General features: G+C 35.9%; 1 protein-coding gene across 10 annotated transcripts; it reads right to left on the bottom strand.

Annotated features, from left to right (window-relative positions):
- Window positions 1-870: 870 nt before the first annotated feature.
- Window positions 871-14,559, bottom strand: LOC114292575 (uncharacterized). 10 transcript variants are annotated; one of them, XM_082920026.1, is made up of 13 exons: window positions 13,639-14,559; window positions 13,434-13,482; window positions 10,506-10,612; window positions 6,915-6,995; window positions 6,653-6,763; window positions 5,745-6,082; window positions 5,496-5,563; window positions 5,159-5,224; window positions 4,660-4,947; window positions 4,476-4,557; window positions 2,588-2,642; window positions 2,432-2,504; window positions 871-1,190 (listed from the first exon to the last, which is right to left on the bottom strand). In XM_082920026.1, the coding sequence occupies exons 1-6, from the start codon at window positions 13,837-13,839 to the stop codon at window positions 5,996-5,998; spliced, it is 636 nt and encodes a 211-aa protein (XP_082776152.1). In that variant the 5' UTR covers window positions 13,840-14,559; the 3' UTR covers window positions 871-1,190; window positions 2,432-2,504; window positions 2,588-2,642; window positions 4,476-4,557; window positions 4,660-4,947; window positions 5,159-5,224; window positions 5,496-5,563; window positions 5,745-5,995. The 10 variants fall into 10 exon arrangements, with proteins under 10 accessions (XP_082776152.1, XP_082776151.1, XP_082776150.1 ...); XM_082920025.1 differs by having other exon boundaries at window positions 5,121-5,224; window positions 5,496-6,082; XM_082920024.1 differs by having other exon boundaries at window positions 5,496-6,082.
- Between the last annotated feature and the right edge of the window lie 5,092 nt (window positions 14,560-19,651).

Genomic DNA, 19,651 nt, shown 5'->3' with positions numbered 1-19,651 from the left:
AACCAAAACATTTTGAGTAGGATAGCATTTTCGTCCTCGGTATCTTTCTGCATCCTTGTTCAACACCCTTACACGAAAATGTGTACCATCAATTGCACCAACACAATCCTGTAAGCAATTCATTATTTGTATCCAAACATATAATATTATACCCTAATTGCATTCATGTAACTACCTTAAAATAAGGCCAATACTTGGGATTGTTTCTAATCTCTGGAGGGCACTCAAATCCATCAGGTTGCCTTAAAAAGATATCTTCCAATGATATAATGACTTTAAGAACTTGATGAAAATGTTGACTAATAGTCTCACGTGATTGTATGTAAAAGAACTTGATTATAAGGTTCCTCAAATTATTGCCATTTATACGAAGGAATTTCGCAACTTGTTCTTCTACTTTACTTTGAGGATTGTCTCTAAGAAGCTTAGTTTTCACTATAACAAAAAAAAAAAATTTACAGCGTGCGACGACGTGCAGCGCGCGTTATATCATGACCAGTCATGAAAAGTCATTCACTTTCAACATGTTTCGTACGCCGTTAAAAACTATTTAACGACAGATTTTGTGTGTTGTTACTTATTCTACGACATATTATAGTACGCCGTCAAAACTATTTAATAGCAAATTTTGTGCGTCATTGTTACTTTTTCTACGACTACTTTTGCACGCCGTTAATTGGTGAGACAAATAACAACGCTGATTGTGCGCCGTAAAATATATAATACAACGACTTATTATGTCTGCCGTAGAATATGCAATTTTTTTCTTTTTATTTTTAAATTCAACAGGTTCTATTTGACCAATTTTGTATAATCTAACAAATATTACAAACAAGCATCACAAAATATCAATCAATTACCAAAATATTATTTGAAACATTAAAAAGAAACTATATCTATAAATTATAAATATTCAACAATTGTCTATACATTCAAAACATTCGAAAACTATATCCTTAAGTTCTAAACTCTACAAAAAGTTTAAACCATCCAAAACTATGCATATCTAACTTTCTAAACATATCGACAACTATTAAAAGATTATCTAAAACTACTGATAACAGTTCCTATAGTAGTTGCAGCTACAACTATAGCAAATCTGTTTGCTGGACAAGGGTGCCCAATGTATGTGTTAAGGCACCTAAACTCGTGGCAATAGCTGGAGCAACTAACCCTGTTGCATTTCTTGTCTGCATGACAAAGGAACCTTCGCATAAGTACAAAAACCAACGACTCAGGGACAAAAATATTTCTTGAGGTATTAAGACATGGTCAAGAAATTTTAAAATATCAATAAAACATTGCCAAAATTAATAAGATAATCAATGGCCCCATAAAAGCAATGTCATAATGAAAAATTAGCAAAAATTCAAGATCTCAATAGTTTGCTACTAAATCCAAGCCATAAGAAGCTCAAGAGAAAAAACAAATTTAAAAAGAGGAAAAGGTGGAATTAATCCACTTCAATGCAACACCTATTTGGGACTTGCATAATTATGTTAAAGGATCTATATGTATGAGGTTTAAGTTTGTATAGATTTTATCCATTACCGTTGTAAGTTCCAAAATAAGGAGTTCAGTCAAATTAGAGTCTATATCATTTACAAGTTTAAAAGGAAACTTTCAATCCAATATGTACATGAAATGTTGTCATGTGAAAGTGTAAAATAGAGACTAAAAAAATCTGAAATCTGGAACATTTTAAAGATAAAACACTCTTTTCATCCCCCTATTTGCCATCTTTCTGGGGACCTAACAAGCCAAGTTGAACATCACTAAGCTTGATTCAAAGTGAAAGATGCTGACAAATACTACAAAGGCACTGCAGTTTCATGGGCAATAGAGTAAGCAAGTGCAGTATACCAGCAACTTCCAATCACTAATTCTACTAGTATGCTATGAAATGGCAATATATGTATGTTCGATTAGGCTAGTTAACTAGCTGAAGCTTGGTGAAAGGTATACAAATCAAGTTTCAAAATGCCTAAGCTCAATTTAAATCCCATAAACTCAAGCCTAACTAATTTAATATTCAGTTCTACATATCTTGTTTGCACCAATAGACATTGTTTTTATGAGTCGAAGTATCTTAAAAATTAGCAGCATTCTATCATATCAATGGTAAAAAATAAAAAAATAAAAAAATAAAAATAAACAAAAGGAGAAAAACATATTTTTTAAATTGTCTAAATCCACCCACTTCGTACTTTTTTCAAATTCCGAACTTAATTCCAAAACCTATATACAGTATGCCTTTCAGAACCAATTAATGGCGACAAACTAAATGACCTCCATGTTAAGTAATCCCAATTGTGATGTATAGTTTTTGCTTGGTATTGTTCAGGGTTCACCCCCCTATGGTGTTTTTTGGTCTATAAAATATTGTACTCATCAAAAGATAGAACAAGCACATTAAAGTTAACGCACTAACCTATCAACAAAAGAATAAGCTAGTGCTTCAGACAAAACCTTGCCCACTGTAGTCTTTTCGGAGCCCATCATTCCTGGATTCCACGTTCCATAGAGTTCAATCACAAAAATAACATGAAGTACAATTATGGAAGACAATTCTCAAAAGAAAACTCACCAACAAGAAATATACAGCGACTATTTAAATATGAAGCAACCTCCTCACCCTTGCTCTGCAAACACAGCAACATCCAGTTACATGGTTGTGAAAAGTTGCATCATATCAACCAAATCCTATGTTTCGAGAAACCCACTCCAGCAGTGCAAATGCTATTTTTTAGCATGATTTAATTTCTACCACATGTACCAAATTATATGCATTCGGATATTGTTAAACTAAACTTATAATTCAGTAATTGATATATCTAAAACTTCAATTCATTTAGCTTTATTCATACTTGAATTAAATAAAATTTAATAATAGATATTTGCCGATGGAATTCTTTCAAATTCTAAATATTTAATATAACGGTTATCTTTAAAATATATATATATATATATATATATATATATATTAAGTTATTGAATTTATATTAAAAATACAATGATGTGGATAGCATCATGCTAAATTTGGCACAATGATAGCACACTGCTAGAGTTGTTTTTTTTTTCCCCTTTTTGTGTCCATCTTGCTAAATTTTAGCAATAGCACAATGTATAGCAACTGGTAGAGTTGCCCTCAAAGTAGGATATGAACTCTACTGCTATTTCCCCACGAACAGACCTTACTATTTGAACTAAAAGCATACCTGATTCACAAGGTGCAATTAACTCAAGAAATTATTCAAGTAAAAAGTAATTAAGGTCATTCAGGAGAAAACAAAAAAGAACATCAAGACAGACCTAAGAGACCAATGAATGTTGTGTCAATTAGAGAAGCAATGGGGTCAGCAACTAATGTCAGCACTGCAGGGAATGCAATTCGCAGTATCTCCACCCCAAGTGCGGTTTAGGGGTAAAATAGAGAATTGAGGAGAATGTAATGTAATGAAAACAAAATTTTCTGAGCATTTTTTCCCTAAACAGAGACTGTAAATGAGCAATTTTCTGGGCATATGGAAATTTTCTAGCTGGGCATATTGAAATGGGTAATTTTTTCATTTTGCTCGATCTGCTCTGATAGCAGGAAAAACTCGACTCAAATGAGCCAAATACTTCTGTTAGGCATCTAATTAGAAAAGAAATTACAAGAAGAGTCCAACTACTTTACTTGTCAACAGTTTGTCCAACTTAACATGCAGTGACACAACACTGCTACGAAAAAGGGGATAATCAAAATTTAGAGGCATAGAAAACCTTGATGCAAATTAGAAGGAAGATGAGCCTAGATGTTGGAGACATTCAAGACATTTTCCAAAGAGGAAGTGGAAAGGTTTTAAGAAGAAAATCAGGCAGTCCGAGGTTCAACAAAATTCTAGACACAATTTTCTTACAAATCTGAACTAAGTAGCAAGAGATCCTAAAACCAGCACTGGAATGAGGTTAAATACAGTTCACTAGTACCCTTTTTCTTGCAATGTAGAATGCCAACACTATGTTCAAAGCAAAAAGGCAGGTAGAAATATGTCTAATTTCTTCCCCTTAAAACTAATAAAATGATCAGTGTATAGCAGCATTACAATTCAACCATTCATAACATATCCAACAGCACCCCAATACACAAATGAAGTCTTAATATGCACTGTTCTTCATCTGACTCAAAATCATTGTTCATCTTTCTGCAAAATTGTTATTTTTGTAGGTTCATAGTCAAGATAATTATTCATGAAATAAACAAAGAAACTAGGGAAAAGGCTTAATTTAGAATTAACCAATCCTAAGCCAACTGCAGCAGCCAACTGCACACAAATTTTCTAAAGCAATAATTGAATCTGTAGAACACAATAAAACAAGAAATTGTCCCTTGAAATTTATAACTGTATAGGTTTCATTTGGGTTGAAATTTAGACGACAACAAAGGATTCCAAACAGTCAGTAACCAGATCCACCACCATGTTGCCATATACCTGGATATCATCATTGAAGACAAGATGAGTAACCATATTTCTCTAGCAACTCAAAAGCATTGTGGTTTGTAAAATCTTCAAACTGTAAAGTGACAGTAAGAAATCAAACCAATATTAGAGCTGCATTAACAAGATTAGGCTTCGAAAATATTCAAACTAGAGCTGAAACCGAGCTGGTGTGCACCTGTACAAGTACTTTTTCACCATAATTCTGCTTGACAGCAGCCATGAATTCATGAAGTAGGTCAGCATATTCCCGAAGATCAATTTTCTAAAACTAGCTCAGTACCAAATAGAATGCCAAAAAAAAAAAAAAAACCAAATAGAATGCCTTTCATGACTGTAAGCAAGCAATAAAATGCCAAAACCAATGGACCTTCCCAGTTTCCCTCCTTTGTCGGAGCCCAACGTAGAACTCATCCTTCAACAACTGCTCGTTGTTTGTCCCCACATCAATCGTTATGGGTAAACACTGCACAATCAAGCAAAAAGGCACTGATCCAGATTATATGGTCAAGCTGAGAATTAAACCATGTTATGTAGTTTTTCTTGAAACATAATGGTTGTGAAACTTGCATACACACATTATAATCAAAGAGGTTCATGAGTAATTAAGTACGGGTTTCAAAGAAGGTGAGCATCTACATAGAGAATACTGTATATTATCTGCTAGTGAGGGTTACCACAGAAGGTCTAACTCCTCCAAGTGCTGTATACAAAGCCACTTTTCCAACAGGTATCCCCATCCCCTGATAATGATTTAACCTGTTATTAGCTACAAATGCTTTTATACAAGAATTTTCCACAATTGAACTAATACTTGAAAATAGAAATATGTATCGAATTAGCACTAGTAACAAATGTCAATATGGAAGTTCTAAAAAAAAACTGTCTTGTAAATATTCTCATATGCTGGTTGTAAGTAAGAATTGTTACGTGAGGCAAAATATTTATATAGTTAAGAAAGAAAACATGAATTCACCTGGGAACCAAGATCCCCAAGTCCCAAAATTCACTCACCATCAGTGAGGACAATAACTTGAATGCTCCTCTCAGGCCAATTTTTCAATACCTCGAGAATCTTTCCCCTGTGAAAGCAAGAAACTTTTTTTAAGTTGAAACTGAAATTATCAGAACTTGTAAGCCTCATAAATACAGGTGAAACAAAATCATACTTCTCTTTCAATAAGAAGCTTGTAGAACAGCCTCATTCCTCTCTTGTAAACCAAAACAATTGAAAATAAATAAATGAAAGAATTATACATTTACCATTTTGTTTTCATCTGTTTCAAACTCTTTTAAAGGCTACAATAAATGAAGTAATCTGTCATGCTTTTACTGTCTGTAGTATCTTAAGTACACTGGCATTGGAATGAAGAATGAAGAGGCAAATGCTGATAATCCCAGATTCCATATTGTTATATGAGTTGAAAATGAATTATTTATAACCAAGCAGCATCGAAGCATGCCATGTATGCACCAACGGCTTCAAATCAACAAGTTGGAGTTGTTGTTGTGAGTTAAAGAGGCATCTGGAGGTCCATCATGGCCATGTACTTCTGAAGTGGAACTTGATATTGACGAATATTGTGCATCATTTTCTTCACCTGATATAGAGCCCCAAAAGGAAAAGTTCAACAGGAATCATATTAACTAGTGATCACTAAACATATCAACTAAAGAAAAAAAACACGGTACAAAGAAAGTAACAACTTGATAGTAACAATTACTTTGGGCTTTGTTTGTTTTCCAGTAAAGATTGAAAGGAAAGAGCAAAAATGTATAAGGATATGTATCTATTCTCTGGCATCAAATTTGAACCCTGCATTTGACTTGCTGTCAAATCTATATATAGGGCAGGCAAAAAAGAAAGAGAAAAGAAACAAACAAACAAATGTGCTAGATTCCCAAGATATTTGTTGAATATTAACCTCTATAAGAATATTAACATTAAACAAATCACGTCATGTAACTTCCCCTTTCAATGAGAGAGGGAGGAGATTATTGCGAACAAAGTGAAAGAGGCATACTGCACATAAAAATTTCTCCATCACATAGTGTGTGATTAGGCAGCTGTTTACTGCTTAAAATTGTCACAATTTATGGGTTCAAAAATTGGGGAAAAGAGAGAAGAAAAAGAAAGCAGTTGAAACAAATATCAAAGAGAAATTCAACACCTCTGTTTTGGTAAAAAATTCATCATAGGTCTCCTCAAGGTCATAGAAGCAATCTACAATGTTGGCTGCAAATGGCTTCCAATATATGCAGCTGCCCATCAAAAACAGAGTCTGCAAGAAATGAATAGTTTTAATTGTATTTCTTTTCCAAACTTTTTACATAGGTATATTTAAATTAATATGTGCCTGCATAAAAGGAAGAGAATACAGTGTGCGACTCAGACTCTTATTTTATTTTTTTCTGGGATTTTCCTTCTCTTACCTTTTGTTTTGAGGACTCCTTGTCCCCCTTTGTTTGCATCTCTTTCTTATTCTTCTTTTTAATAAAAGTTCCATTTTGTTGCTGATAAAAAATAAATAAGTAAAAGGAAGAGAATAAAAACTAAAACCAACATCTAGACAACATAATACATACCTTGAAATTATGAACCAGTTTGAATTTCTAAGGAAATGTATATTAATTAAAATTGTCAAAATAATAATAACCATTGGTTGGAACTGAGAGAATATGCAAATTCATTTTAAACAGCTTATTAACTTCTTCAAAAATATTTCTGTCATTGGGGAACATTCAAGAGATAAGATCATGCCCATAAAACTCATGCTAGCTATGGATTTTTTTTATTATTTATTTTTATAGACATGAATTAGATTTTAATTCTTTATGTATATTATTTTGTTTTTCAATTTTATCATTTGAAAACAAGTTGCAATCTACAGAGGGAGTCCTTACTAACATATTTAGTTGCCACTCTATTTCAAGGAATGTATTACCTCCACAAATAGAAGTATGAAAATTATATGAAAAAGAGCAAGATTATTCATAAGCTATAAAAATTAATATTGTTAGAATTTACCTACACCTACCACCACCTACTACCACACCTACTACACCTACCACCAATTTACCCTCACCTACTCCTCACCTACTACCCAAACCCTCTCCTATATAATGAGCCACTCTGATTTGTAATAATATATATCTTGTAATACATAAATCAATAATACATTAATTGTTTTTTTTACATGGTATCAGAGCAAGGTTAACAACCTAGTCATTCTGCTTCACCGGCGGGCGGCAGTCTCGCCTTGGCCGCCCGCCGGACCTCTACACATACCTTGATCACTCTGCATGTACTTCCTCTCCAGCTGCTGTCCAAGCACAAACACAAACACTAGACATAAAGCCCCACTACTGCAATCCCAAGCTCCCACTCAGAAATGAAATTTAATCTCAAGTCATCAGGTCAACTATACTCACATCTCCTGAAATCCGCGATCTTTTCTTGGAAGAATTCTCTGGCTGCAGGTTGTCATTTTTCTCCTTTAAAGATGTTTCCGGTACTGCTGCCATCTCGGGTTCCCTTAAGAACTCCTTATCCCCTTCCATCAAATTATCAGTATAGACCTCAACAGGCGAGCCGGTGTTTCTATCCATGAGGAAGTACAGATCTCAACTTTATTTGGCTATTTTGATTTCATGCTGGTCTCTCTCTCTAATCTCGGATCTGAATCCACCAGAGAGAGAAAATCTCCGATGGATACACCACCCCCGCCGCCGTCCTCGAATCTCCACCATCCCTATCTCTCATTGTTGATCTCATCACTACCGTGGAGATCGGTTTTGACAAATCTTAGATCTGTCCCTAGAGGAACGATCGGAAGAGAGAGGCTGGCCTCATTGTAAGAGAGAGGCTGGACCCATGTTCTGTACTCTCACTTCTACGCCATTGCGTTCTGCTCCGCCATTTCACCGGAATCTGAGTTCGTCCCCGTCTGTGTTCACGGCCCCGGCGCCACCACACTAGTCAGCGGCCTCGCCGACGCACTGCTCAACATCGTCACCCTCCAGATTGGGTCTCGTCCCGCCATCTTCGTCGCCAAGCCACTCCGTCTTCTCCGACCGTCTCAGCTCTGCCGCCTACGGCCCCACCTGGTGCCTCCTTCGCCGCAACCTCTTCTCTCTCTCGGGAGGGACACACAGCCTGGTTTTACCGAATAACATCGCACACTCACCCTCTCTTCTATATATAGGAATCATGAATCATTGTAATAGATATCAATACACAATCAATCAAAACAATCCCAGCCTTGGAATCAAAGATGCTCGACCTGCTGTCGCCCACAAAGTCAGTGGATACCACTAAAATATCTTATCATCGCCTTCATTGATTCCACTGATTTCCCCCACTTCATTTTATTTATTATTTTATTATTATTATTATTATTTTATTTAAAAAAAAAAAACATTCATTCCAGTTTAATTTTTCTGCTCCGTCTTGTCCCTTCACGCCATTCGGTTTTGCACAATACACTCATTTTATTCATATCGGGATCAACCCCGATCCACATTTTACAACCAAAAAAAAAAAAAAAAAAAAACCAAACACAAAAACAAACAAAACAACAACAACAAAAATACACAAAAAATCACAACAACAACAGCTTTGTTTTCTTTTCTGCAGACGGCCACCCACCGACCTACTCTGCCGCCGGTCTCTTCTTTTTGCCTCCGTCCTGGGCGGTCCTTGACGGTGCTGCCTCCGTGTTTTCCACGCCGCCGAGCACGTTCACTCCCCCATACTCCTCCACTGCCGCATATGGCGGCCCTCCAAATCGGAACATCACGGTGGCCTTCCGCTTCAGCTCCTTGTTTTCTGCCCTTAGCACGCTTATCTCTGCTCGCGCATCCTTATACATGCGTTGGAGCAGAGCCAGCTGGGAGTTTAAATGCTGCACCTCATTTGTCCTACTCTGCAGCCGGTTCGACAAGTTTGTGACCGCCGTCATGCTTTCCACACATGCCTTCAGAGTATACTGATTGGCCTCCACATCCGACTGCACTGCCATTCTTTGCTCCACCGACCGCATCGGAAAGTTCAACGGAGCAAACTCCGGGGCGCTTGGTTGAGTTTCCAGTGCCACCGCACCAGTTCTCTCTCTCGTTGACTCGTTGAGGTCGGGAAAGAGGGTGAGTAGCCCGCGGGAAGACGATGAAGCCATTTTCTAGGCAACAGAGTGTTACACAGTATCTCTCTCAGAATTCTCTCTCAGAAAACAGAGTGTTACAGAATCTCTCTCAGAATATCTCTCGCAGGTTTTTTGCCTCAGCCTCAGCCTCTGTCTTATAGCCGAGGCAGCCACGCGCATCGCGCGCCTCTTACCACCAGCCGACAAACGGGCACGCAAGCCAAGGCGCCCACGTGCCTCGCCATCATGTCCGACACACCTTTTGATGAATTGGGCACGCCTTTTGATGGCACGCCTTTTGACAAAATTGGGCACACCTTTTGAGGGTGCCACTTTTCCAAGGGTCCGACAAGACTCTATAAACTGTCCCGACATTTGATACCGGTTAGCTTTTTCAAGGGTCCGACAAGACTCTGTAAACTGTCCCGACATAGATTCCGGTCAGCTTCTACAACGGTCCGACATGACCCCATAAACTGTCTTCTACAACGTTATGACACCACCATAAAGTGTCCTCTAAAACGTTATGACACCACCATTCAGTGTCTTCACCAATGGTCTGACACGACCCTACAGTGTCTCCTATCCTTTTTTATTATTTTTATGTATTTTCTTGTTTTGTTCCTCTCTCCAAACTCAAGTTGGTTAGTTTCTATCCTCCTTGAGTTTGCGGGGGGCTGTTAGAATTTACCTACACCTACCACCACCTACTACCACACCTACTACACCTACCACCAATTTACCCTCACCTACTCCTCACCTACTACCCAAACCCTCTCCTATATAATGAGCCACTCTGATTTGTAATAATATATATCTTGTAATACATAAATCAATAATACATTAATTGTTTTTTTTTACAAATATCAGCATACTGAAGCACCTTCACCAAAGCACCAATGACGCCTAAGCTAGTCAGCCTCAAGTACTCAAATGGCCTTGATTTGCTTGTCGTATTAAGAAAAGGGTACAGATACAGAAGAATATGAGCTACAAAGGAGAAACCATCAGTTAGAACAATTTCATCTAATTTCAAGAGACTTCTGAGTAAATATGCATCAACAAAAAGTCATAGGAAGAATAATCTATTTGCCTTATAATGGGGTGGACTCACATCACTCAACCCTCACTTCTGAGTCACTCAACCCACAAACCACCCTCTCACACAATATAATGAGGGGGACTCACATCACTCAACCCTCACTTATACAAATGGCCAACGCACCACCGAAGCAACGAACGACCTTGAACTAGGGCTAAGACTTCCTTCACTCCCCATCATCAATCTGTTAACACTAATCGAAGGAACCTCCTCAGAGGAAATTACCGATTCCCCTTGCTCTAAGCTCAAACCCGATTCCGTTTTCCCTAAACCCAATAAAGCTGGTGATTTCGAATCCCTAACTACATCCTTAGCCCTAGACGAAACCCCTTTAGTAGTAGACATCAGAATCATCAGAATTTGAAAACAATCATATACATACATGCATAGATATATATATAGAGAGAAAGAGAGAAAGAGAGGCACCCCTAGTTCCCCTCAACTACCTTAACCCCGACAAACCCACAACTACACCCCTCCCTACCTCATCTACGCCGACCACCTCCACCACGAGATCGTTCTTGCCATTCGCGACCTTAGCCATCAAAAGGAGTGATTATAAGCATGTGCTTGACAATCGTTTAGGTATGCAGATGCTTGAGGGAGAAAAGAAGAGATGAGATGTGTGCGTACCGTTGATCGTTACTGTCCCCGAACTAGTCTTGTCGTACCGTCGAAGTGTCTAGAAAGAGACATTGAAACCCTTCCCTTCCCCTTCAAACCCTCTATCTTCTCCCTCTCTTCTCGTTTTCCCCCTTTGGATCATGTTCTTTGTTCTTTCTTTATGCTTAGAACCATTACGTATAGATTGACGATGAGAACTGCCGCTTTTGGTTTTTTTTTTTTTTTTGTGGTGTTTGGCGCTTGAAATTTTTATTTTGGCGCTACTTTTTTTTCGGTCATACCTTTCACGATAGCAATTGCGTATCGTGGAAAGTATAATATTTTAAACGGCTGACTTTTTGTATATCGTGGAAAGTGAAATTTTTAACGGCTGGCTTTTTGTGAGTTGTGAAATGTTCAATATTTTTAACAACTGGTGTACACGTGTCATGTATAGTTGATATATTAACGACATGCCATATGCACGTCATAGAAAGTTTTATTATTTACGGCTAACATTGCAAGTCATAAAAAAAACCATCGTTATTAGCATTCACGACGTACGCAACAGACTCGTCGTGGTTGAGAAATTATTTACGACATGTAAAAAAAAGTAAGTCGTAAAAATGAGAAACCACGGCTTGCATTTGCTGTATGTCGTTAATGTGAAGCCATAAAAATCCAATTTTGTTGTAGTGTCTTTTAAGCATGCTAACTAGTGTGGCAAATGCATCTTTGCTCATGCATAACTGGCTACGACAATTTGCATCTTCCAAAGTCATTAGCCATTTAATTAGGACATATCATTCATAATCTCCTTGTCTTGAAATTAACTTCCTTACATGATTACAACAATGAAGAATTGAGACAAGGCTGATAGCATATGAAGCATCCATAGCTACACAAGTGGCTGCCCACTTTCTATACTTTTCTCATTCCTCTTTGATCATGAATCTACAATTTTTAAAAATAAAAAATCACATCCGCTTGTTAATAATGTTTCCATGTTGCAATGATACATCAAAAAGTTCCGAGTCCAGAACTGAAATGATACATTAAAAAGTTCATAGACTAGGCAACACTCAAATGACAACCCATTTGGGTACAATGCTTCAAACCTGTTTTCCCAATCAACTAATTTAACGCAGAATAGAGTCTACCCCTTTTAATTTAAATAATACAAACAAATACTCTGCTTGAAGTTAACATGTACCAATCTTTTTCAACAGTCAGTTGATCCATCTTATCAAATTTTCGTGGAAGGACTTCTTGCACGCACTGATAAAAGCAAGTGCAAATATCAAAGCCTTCCTGAAAAAGAGTAATATAACTTGACACACAGAAAAAATGACTGACCACTCTTCAAATATTAGTTTATCTTCACACTCGACAGCTAGTAGATAAGGACTCTACCATAAGAAAAATGGGTTTACTAAAGCAACATCTCCTACTGGTGATAAATGGAACCTCATTATCAAATATAGGACTGTTTCTATCATACACCACTTCTACTGTCCTACAAATTCATTTGACATGATCTATACTCATATTACCCAAAACTAATTTAATCCAATGCAACAGACCATCCAAAAGCTCACGTTTCAAATAAACATTCAATCAAACATTTCACGAGAATGAAAGGGTTAATTTATAAAGCTTGAAATCATGAAAAAACACGAAACAAAAGAAAGTGAAATAAACCAAAGAGGCAAACATCTATAGACTATAACAAGCAAATTGTCATAACAAACAAACATATAAACAAACAAAATAAAACAAACAGAAAATGTAAATCCAATTTAATCTCATTAAAGCCATGCAAAGTGAAAAGAAGATATTAAATCATCAAACTACTTAGAAAACAAAAAGGGTTTCTGCAATTTCACTTCAGAGCAAAATTGCAAAGCAGCTTGAACATAGATAAATAAATAGATGTATCTATAATCTCTTATTCATAATAAAACATATATAGGTGTGTGTGTATGGAATTTTCAATACAGATCTGAGTTTAATGAGAGGGGAAGAGAAAACGAAAGAGGGGCACAAACACTTGATCAAAATTTTCGAGCAATGAATCTTCAACCAAGTTCAATGATTGAAGATTACCAATTGAAGAAAATGATGATCCCCAATTGGAAGGGTTTGCTGAATGATGCTGCAAATCAGAGATGGCTACCAGAGTTAGATATGCAATTTCACCTCAAAGCAAAATTGCAAAGCAGCTTGAACATAAATAAACAAATCCATGGAAATCAATACAAATTTGAGTTTGATGAGAAGGTAAGAGAAAACGAAAGAGGGGCACAAATACCTGATCGAAATTTCCAAGCAATGAATCTTCAATCGAGTTCAGTGACTGAAGATTACCAATTGAAGCAAATGATGATCCCTGATTGGAAGGGTTTGCTGAATGATGCTGAAAATCAGATTTTGCTTCAGGAGTTAGATCTTCAAAACTCGTCAGTGGTGGTTGTTTGAAGCTACTCATGAATGGTCTCCTGCAAGAGGCCATGAACAATGAAACTCTCTCCCCGATAAATTTTTCCTCCTAGTTTTCCCGGGTCTTTTCTCACAGATATAAAGGAATTGATGTTCTAGAAGGTCCTCCTATTTCTTAATTCATTTCCCTCTCCCTTTCTTTTCCAATATGTTTTCTATTATAACCAAACAAAAATAGAATTGCATTTCTCTTTCTCTTTCCCTTTCCATTTCCCTTCCCAAATCCTCCAACCAAACACAACGCTAGTGTTTTTTGCGGTTTCCTCATAGGAAGAAGTTTACACACTGCATTCCCATTCTCAACATGTGCAGAGGTTGAAGTGAAAATGTGCTGCAGATACAAACATGCGAATGACAAATTGCCTCATAACTGCAGAGAAACAAAATTCAACTTTCCAGATACTTTCTTACTTTCCAAACAGGCCACTAAAAACTCAAAAGACATGAGCAAAAGTATTCAGAGGAGGGCATGTTAGAACATAATCTATCTGATAATAAACTTTCCATTGGATTCACAAGGATTCAACCATCTCAAACAATCTAAAACAACTTCTAATTAAGTTTCCCGTACTACAAAGAACAAATCAAAGCTAATCAAAGAGAAAAGCTTGAAACAACATAACATATGTTTGTAATAATACCAAAACTGTAACATTTAAAACTGATATTTGGATTTCAACTAATTTGTTGGCCACCAATCAGGAGAGTTCCTCGGAATGTGACTTCCAGTTTTCATTTGTCAAACTCCCAAATGATACCACCATCCTCTGCTTAACCAAAACCAAAACAAAAAAAAAAAAAAAAAAAAAATCACAAGTTAGCTATAGTTAAGTGCGCAAATACAGAAAGAGGATGACAAATCATCTAACAAGAAATAAATTTAAGAATTTACTTTATAGATTGCACAATTTTCTAAAGGAAAGGGAAGGAAAGCAACTTCCTCTAGTTTTGTAGAGGAATGCTTTGAAATTGCAAGTTCGGTATGTAACCCTTATTGATATCAACCATTAAATCATAATAACAATCTTTATCAGTCTTGAACCAAAAACTTTCATGTGCTATTTCAATTTACCCATTCAATAACCAAACTTAAATCTTTCTCAAGTATAAGGCATAGAAATATTTGTTCATTGCAAACACTTCCTGCTGTCTTACTCTTCAAATTTCACTTGAAGAACATCATATTTAGATCACCATGTGTTTTGATAACCAACCAACCAACCAACAAATGCTTGGTGTTCAATCTAAACTTATGACCGGTAAATATTTAGGTTGTGTTTGGATCCTAGATTTGGAGAGGGATTTGTGGAGGGAAAAGAAAAGTGAAAAATAAAAAAAAATTAGCTTATATTTCATTTACATTTCTCTCCACATTTCCTTTCCCTCCACAAATCCCTTACCAAATCCAAAATCCAAACACATCCTTAGGCTAATGAAGGGCATACCTTTGACCTTCTTGTTTATCCAAATTTCTGCCAGCATCCCTGCACCAACTCCAGCAACAATCCATGCCCCGTAAAAGGCAATTGCAGAGGGTAATGATCTCCGAGGAAGAAAATAACAATCTGGGATTTGCCTAACCTTTCTTGGAAGCCGTTTCTTAGTAACAGGCCCTGCACTGGGCTCATTATGGATGGAATCACCAATATTTTTCCAGTCCATTCCTTTCAATTGATCTTTTGGTTCTTCAGATCCCATAGGAGAATACTAGCTTCTGCATGGCTCAATTACACATAGCAGCAAAAGTTACTGATCGAGATGGAAAACTCATAACAGAGTCACGTGAGAAGCAGAGACACAAAATTGCACCAAGATGGTTCAATATCAAATTTGAGACAAAGATGTGCACAAACACAAGGAGGGAACAACATAAATACTGGAAATTTATGCAAAAGTTTCAGTTTCGCAGTTGAGATTAGACAACTATAGAAAACCATGCTGTGCAATACACTTTGACTAGTCATCAGAATTCATAGCACTAGAGCCCTGAATAAATTCCTAAGGTAAGAATTATGTATATTAATGAAAAGAGTAATGCCATACAAACAAACTGATATTGTAGCTAAGTTGTTCTTATCAATGGTTTGTTATTGCAGGCCACAACAATTTATTAAAAATAAATAAAAGTTATACAAAAAGTTTGTTTACATAGCATTTTCCTAATGCCAATATATTACTGCTTTCAAGGAGGTTCCCAAAGATATGAACTTCACAAAGGATTTAACATCATTGTGACAGTGTCCTGCATCTATTTTAAAGGCAAACTCCACAGCCATTGCCACTGGATCTGCAATTATGTTGAAGTCCCCATATTCTGAAAAATAGGTTTTAACTAGGGCTAAAAAGAGAGAACATAACCTGTCCAATTCCTAGAATAGAAAGCTAACTTGAAATGGGGAATGACCATATTATATGAACCCATATGACTTTGTAGTTTTGCGTTATTTTTGGTTTTAGAACAAGAAATAAACAAAACACTATCAGAGCTATGAATTGCAGCCATTGATTCATAACCATTTTGGAATTCTAATCACGAATGCCAATTGGGTAGAGCCAATAGCAACTGGGTTTACATTTTCTTCTACTCATTTACCATCACATCAATTATCAACGTACATCATTTGCAAGGCAATGCCTGTGAAAAATCTAAATGAAAAATAACTAACTATATCAAAAAATAGAATGGGGGTTGATTCATGAGTCTTTCAATTGTTCAGAAAGCAGTAGAAACAACAAAAGCAACTCTGACAATAAAATTCCCATAGTTTTCTCCAATCTGATTGCCAACACAGGTCTACAAAGGTGGATACATGTCACAGAAACAAAAAGTCGAACACATACAGTGCGAGCTTAAAATCTCAAATGCAAGCACTACATGAGTGATTACCACAATAACTAGCATAAAAGAGTGAGATTAGTTAATTCCTTAGACAAATCAATCGCCTTATAAAGAATTTCATACTTCTCAACGAAGTTTAACACGCGCGCGCGCGCGCACACAAAAAGAGTATATATAAAATTATTCTTATGGTTTGGTGTTTGGGTTTCGCAAAAATGAAAGAATCATCTAAAGAGAGTAGAAACAGCATTTTTGTACGGTTCTAAACAAGAAAAACTCTAGAATTATTAAAATGTTAAAATTTTATTTCTCTTTTCTTCGTTTTCTCAGCAACCAAACAGCGTAAATAGTATATATTTGAGATATAAAAAGGACTAACGGCAGTGAAACTACGTAGCGCCGACAACCACCGTAACAGCAGCTCCGGCGTCCCCGATTGACTTCGTCTTCTTTCTTTCTTCTACACTAGAAAATTCCTCTTTGATTATTTTTTATTCTCTCCTTTCTAAAAAAAACCCAAGAGGGTGTTTGGGATCAGCCAAATATGTATACGTTTTTGGCGTCAGGTTGGGAATAGGCTAATTTAATAATTTTTTATCTATTTGATTAAAATATAAACTAAAAAATTAGTATGGTTGTGATGATTTTTTGATTTTTTATAAAAAAATGTGCAAAAAGTAGAGAAAAAAGAGAATATTTGACTTTTTAATATGAATTGTTGATTTTTTAACTTTTTTTTTTATTTTTTTGCTAAATCAGTCGCTCCCCAAACCAAGTCAAAATGTCTTTAAAAAAAATAGAATGATAAAAAGTGTGTTAATTTTGGAATGTCAAATAGTGCCCAAATGTGTTTTTTGTTTCTTACGGGTTTGTTTGTAACATGAGTCGCTCAACCTGACTAACCTAAGGTTAGGGGTGAGTATGGTCCAGGTTGAAATAAAATTAGGATTAATTTGGAGTGCTATTATTAGTACTCATCAAAATTCTTTGGACCCTAACCCTAAATTTTAAATTTTAATAATATTTTTTTGAATACTTCATTTATTACCAAATCTATCCATATTCACAATGAAATGCACACCCACCTAAATCCATTCCAACATATGCACACAATTCACACCCCCAACCACACCCACTCTCTACCTCCCTCTCTTCTCTCTCTCTCCTCATCAGTGATGTCTCTTCTCTCTCTTTTCTCTCACTCTCTCAAAATCCTTTTTGTTCAGATGAGAAAGTGAAGATTTTTCTTTCTTTTCTCTCTCTTTTCTCTCTCTCTCTCTCTCAAAACCCCTTCAAAACCCTAGTTTTTTCTCTCTCTTCTCTTTCCAACATTAACCACATCTAAAAAATGGTTCCTAAAATCACAATTCATTTACTTGTGGGGTTGGTGTTCTTCGTCGATTAGGATTTCAACGACATGGGTCTCTTTGGAATTTGCTATTGATTGGGAAATTCAGATCAGAAAGTGAAAATTGATGCGAATTGTAGGAATAGAAAACAATGTATATATATGGAAAACTAATCTCCATAATATTTTCATAATATTTTCAGAATAGAAAACTAATCTCCATATTTTCACAATGAAATGCACACCCACCCAATTTGTTCACCACTGTGTAGTCGAAAAAATGTATTTTGTTCAGAACTGTTTTGTTGAACAATAATGATCCTATCAGCACTGTATGTCTGAACAAAATTTGTTCATCACTGTGTAACTTGAATCCATTCTAATTCACAACTCAAAATACACATGAATTAAATTCGTTCAAAATACATAACTTAAATCCATTCCAATTCACTCTTTTCCATTCTAAGTTAGTTTAACAAAGAAAATTACATAACTGACTATCTGCATTCATGTTCAGAACCTATGTATTGAACGAAAGGATTATGTTCAGTACTGTATTATTGAACATAATTATAACAGTCAGCAAACCAGTACCGAACAGCTCAAACGAAACAAGAACGACCGAAAACGACCGAGAATGTTAATACAAGACAGATAAACGACCGAGAATGTTGTCCTCGTCCTCCATTGCTCTACACAGTGAAATAAGTGATGAAGTATACGTTATACTTGAAGCAAAACTTTCAAGTTCAATAGCGTTGATGATGGTCATAAAGGTGACGCATTCATGATTTAAGATGATTATGAAACATAATAGATTTAGGGTTTCTGTTAGTTGGTTATGAAAAGTAATAGGTTTAGGGTTTACAAACATGGAATACGTATAGTTGGAGTTGGAATTGGAGGTGGGGGTGGGAGTGGGGGTGGGGGTGGGTGTCCAATATTATAGAGTATTAGTTATTATTGATAAGTAGGTGTTCTATTTCATAATGTCTTTTAATGTAATTTTACTTTAGGGCATAATTGTAATAAAAAAAATTATAAAATGGGGGTCCAAAGAATTTTGACAGGTGCTAATAGCAGCACTCTTAATTTGTTATTTATAATTTTTGAGAAATTAGAATTAATTCAATTCGTTTAAATCGTGGAATCAATTTGAACCGATCCATTTAAACACGGATTAGATCAGTTTAGGATCACGAATTCACATAATTAAATAACAAAAAATATATAATACTTTAATTTCATAAAAATATAAATATAGCACCATATTAGTTTCACAATAGCAACATATCTTTTCATAATAGTGACATGCTAGAATTTAAACAAATATAAGAAACTTGGTTTTACCATAAGTATTTAGACCATTACAAATTAAAGCTAAAAACTAACAAACAAAACTAATAAAATAAGATATTATGCGGGTTTAGGTTTGGGTTTAAGTTTTATATGGAATAAGAAAAGATACTATGCGGGAGGGTGTATAATAAAAATATAGACTATTTATATATGGTTCGGATCGATTTCAATCCGGAACCAATCCGTGGACTACGGACTTTTAATTTTTCAATCCGGAATCAAACCACGGATTCAAAAAATCAATCCAAACTTACCGATTGGACTAGACTAGATCGGATT

The sequence above is a fragment of the Camellia sinensis genome, chromosome 3 (assembly GCF_055761805.1).
Source record: "Camellia sinensis isolate YWXY chromosome 3, ASM5576180v1, whole genome shotgun sequence".
Classification (NCBI taxonomy): Eukaryota; Viridiplantae; Streptophyta; class Magnoliopsida; order Ericales; family Theaceae; genus Camellia; species Camellia sinensis.
The sequence above is the reverse complement of the archived record's forward strand: the minus strand, read 5'-3'. Positions and strand labels throughout refer to the sequence as shown.

Excerpts from the sequence above, each read along its gene's own strand:
- LOC114292575 (XM_082920022.1), bottom strand. The coding sequence starts at position 13,839 with ATGGCCTCTTGCAGGAGACCATTCATGAGTAGCTTCAAACAACCACCA. Across the intron at positions 13,483-13,638 it reads TGCTTGGAAATTTCGATCAG|CATCATTCAGCAAACCCTTC; the intron begins GTATTTGTGCCC and ends TCTGATTTGCAG. Across the intron at positions 6,764-6,914 it reads AGGAGTCCTCAAAACAAAAG|ACTCTGTTTTTGATGGGCAG; the intron begins GTAAGAGAAGGA and ends CATTTCTTGCAG.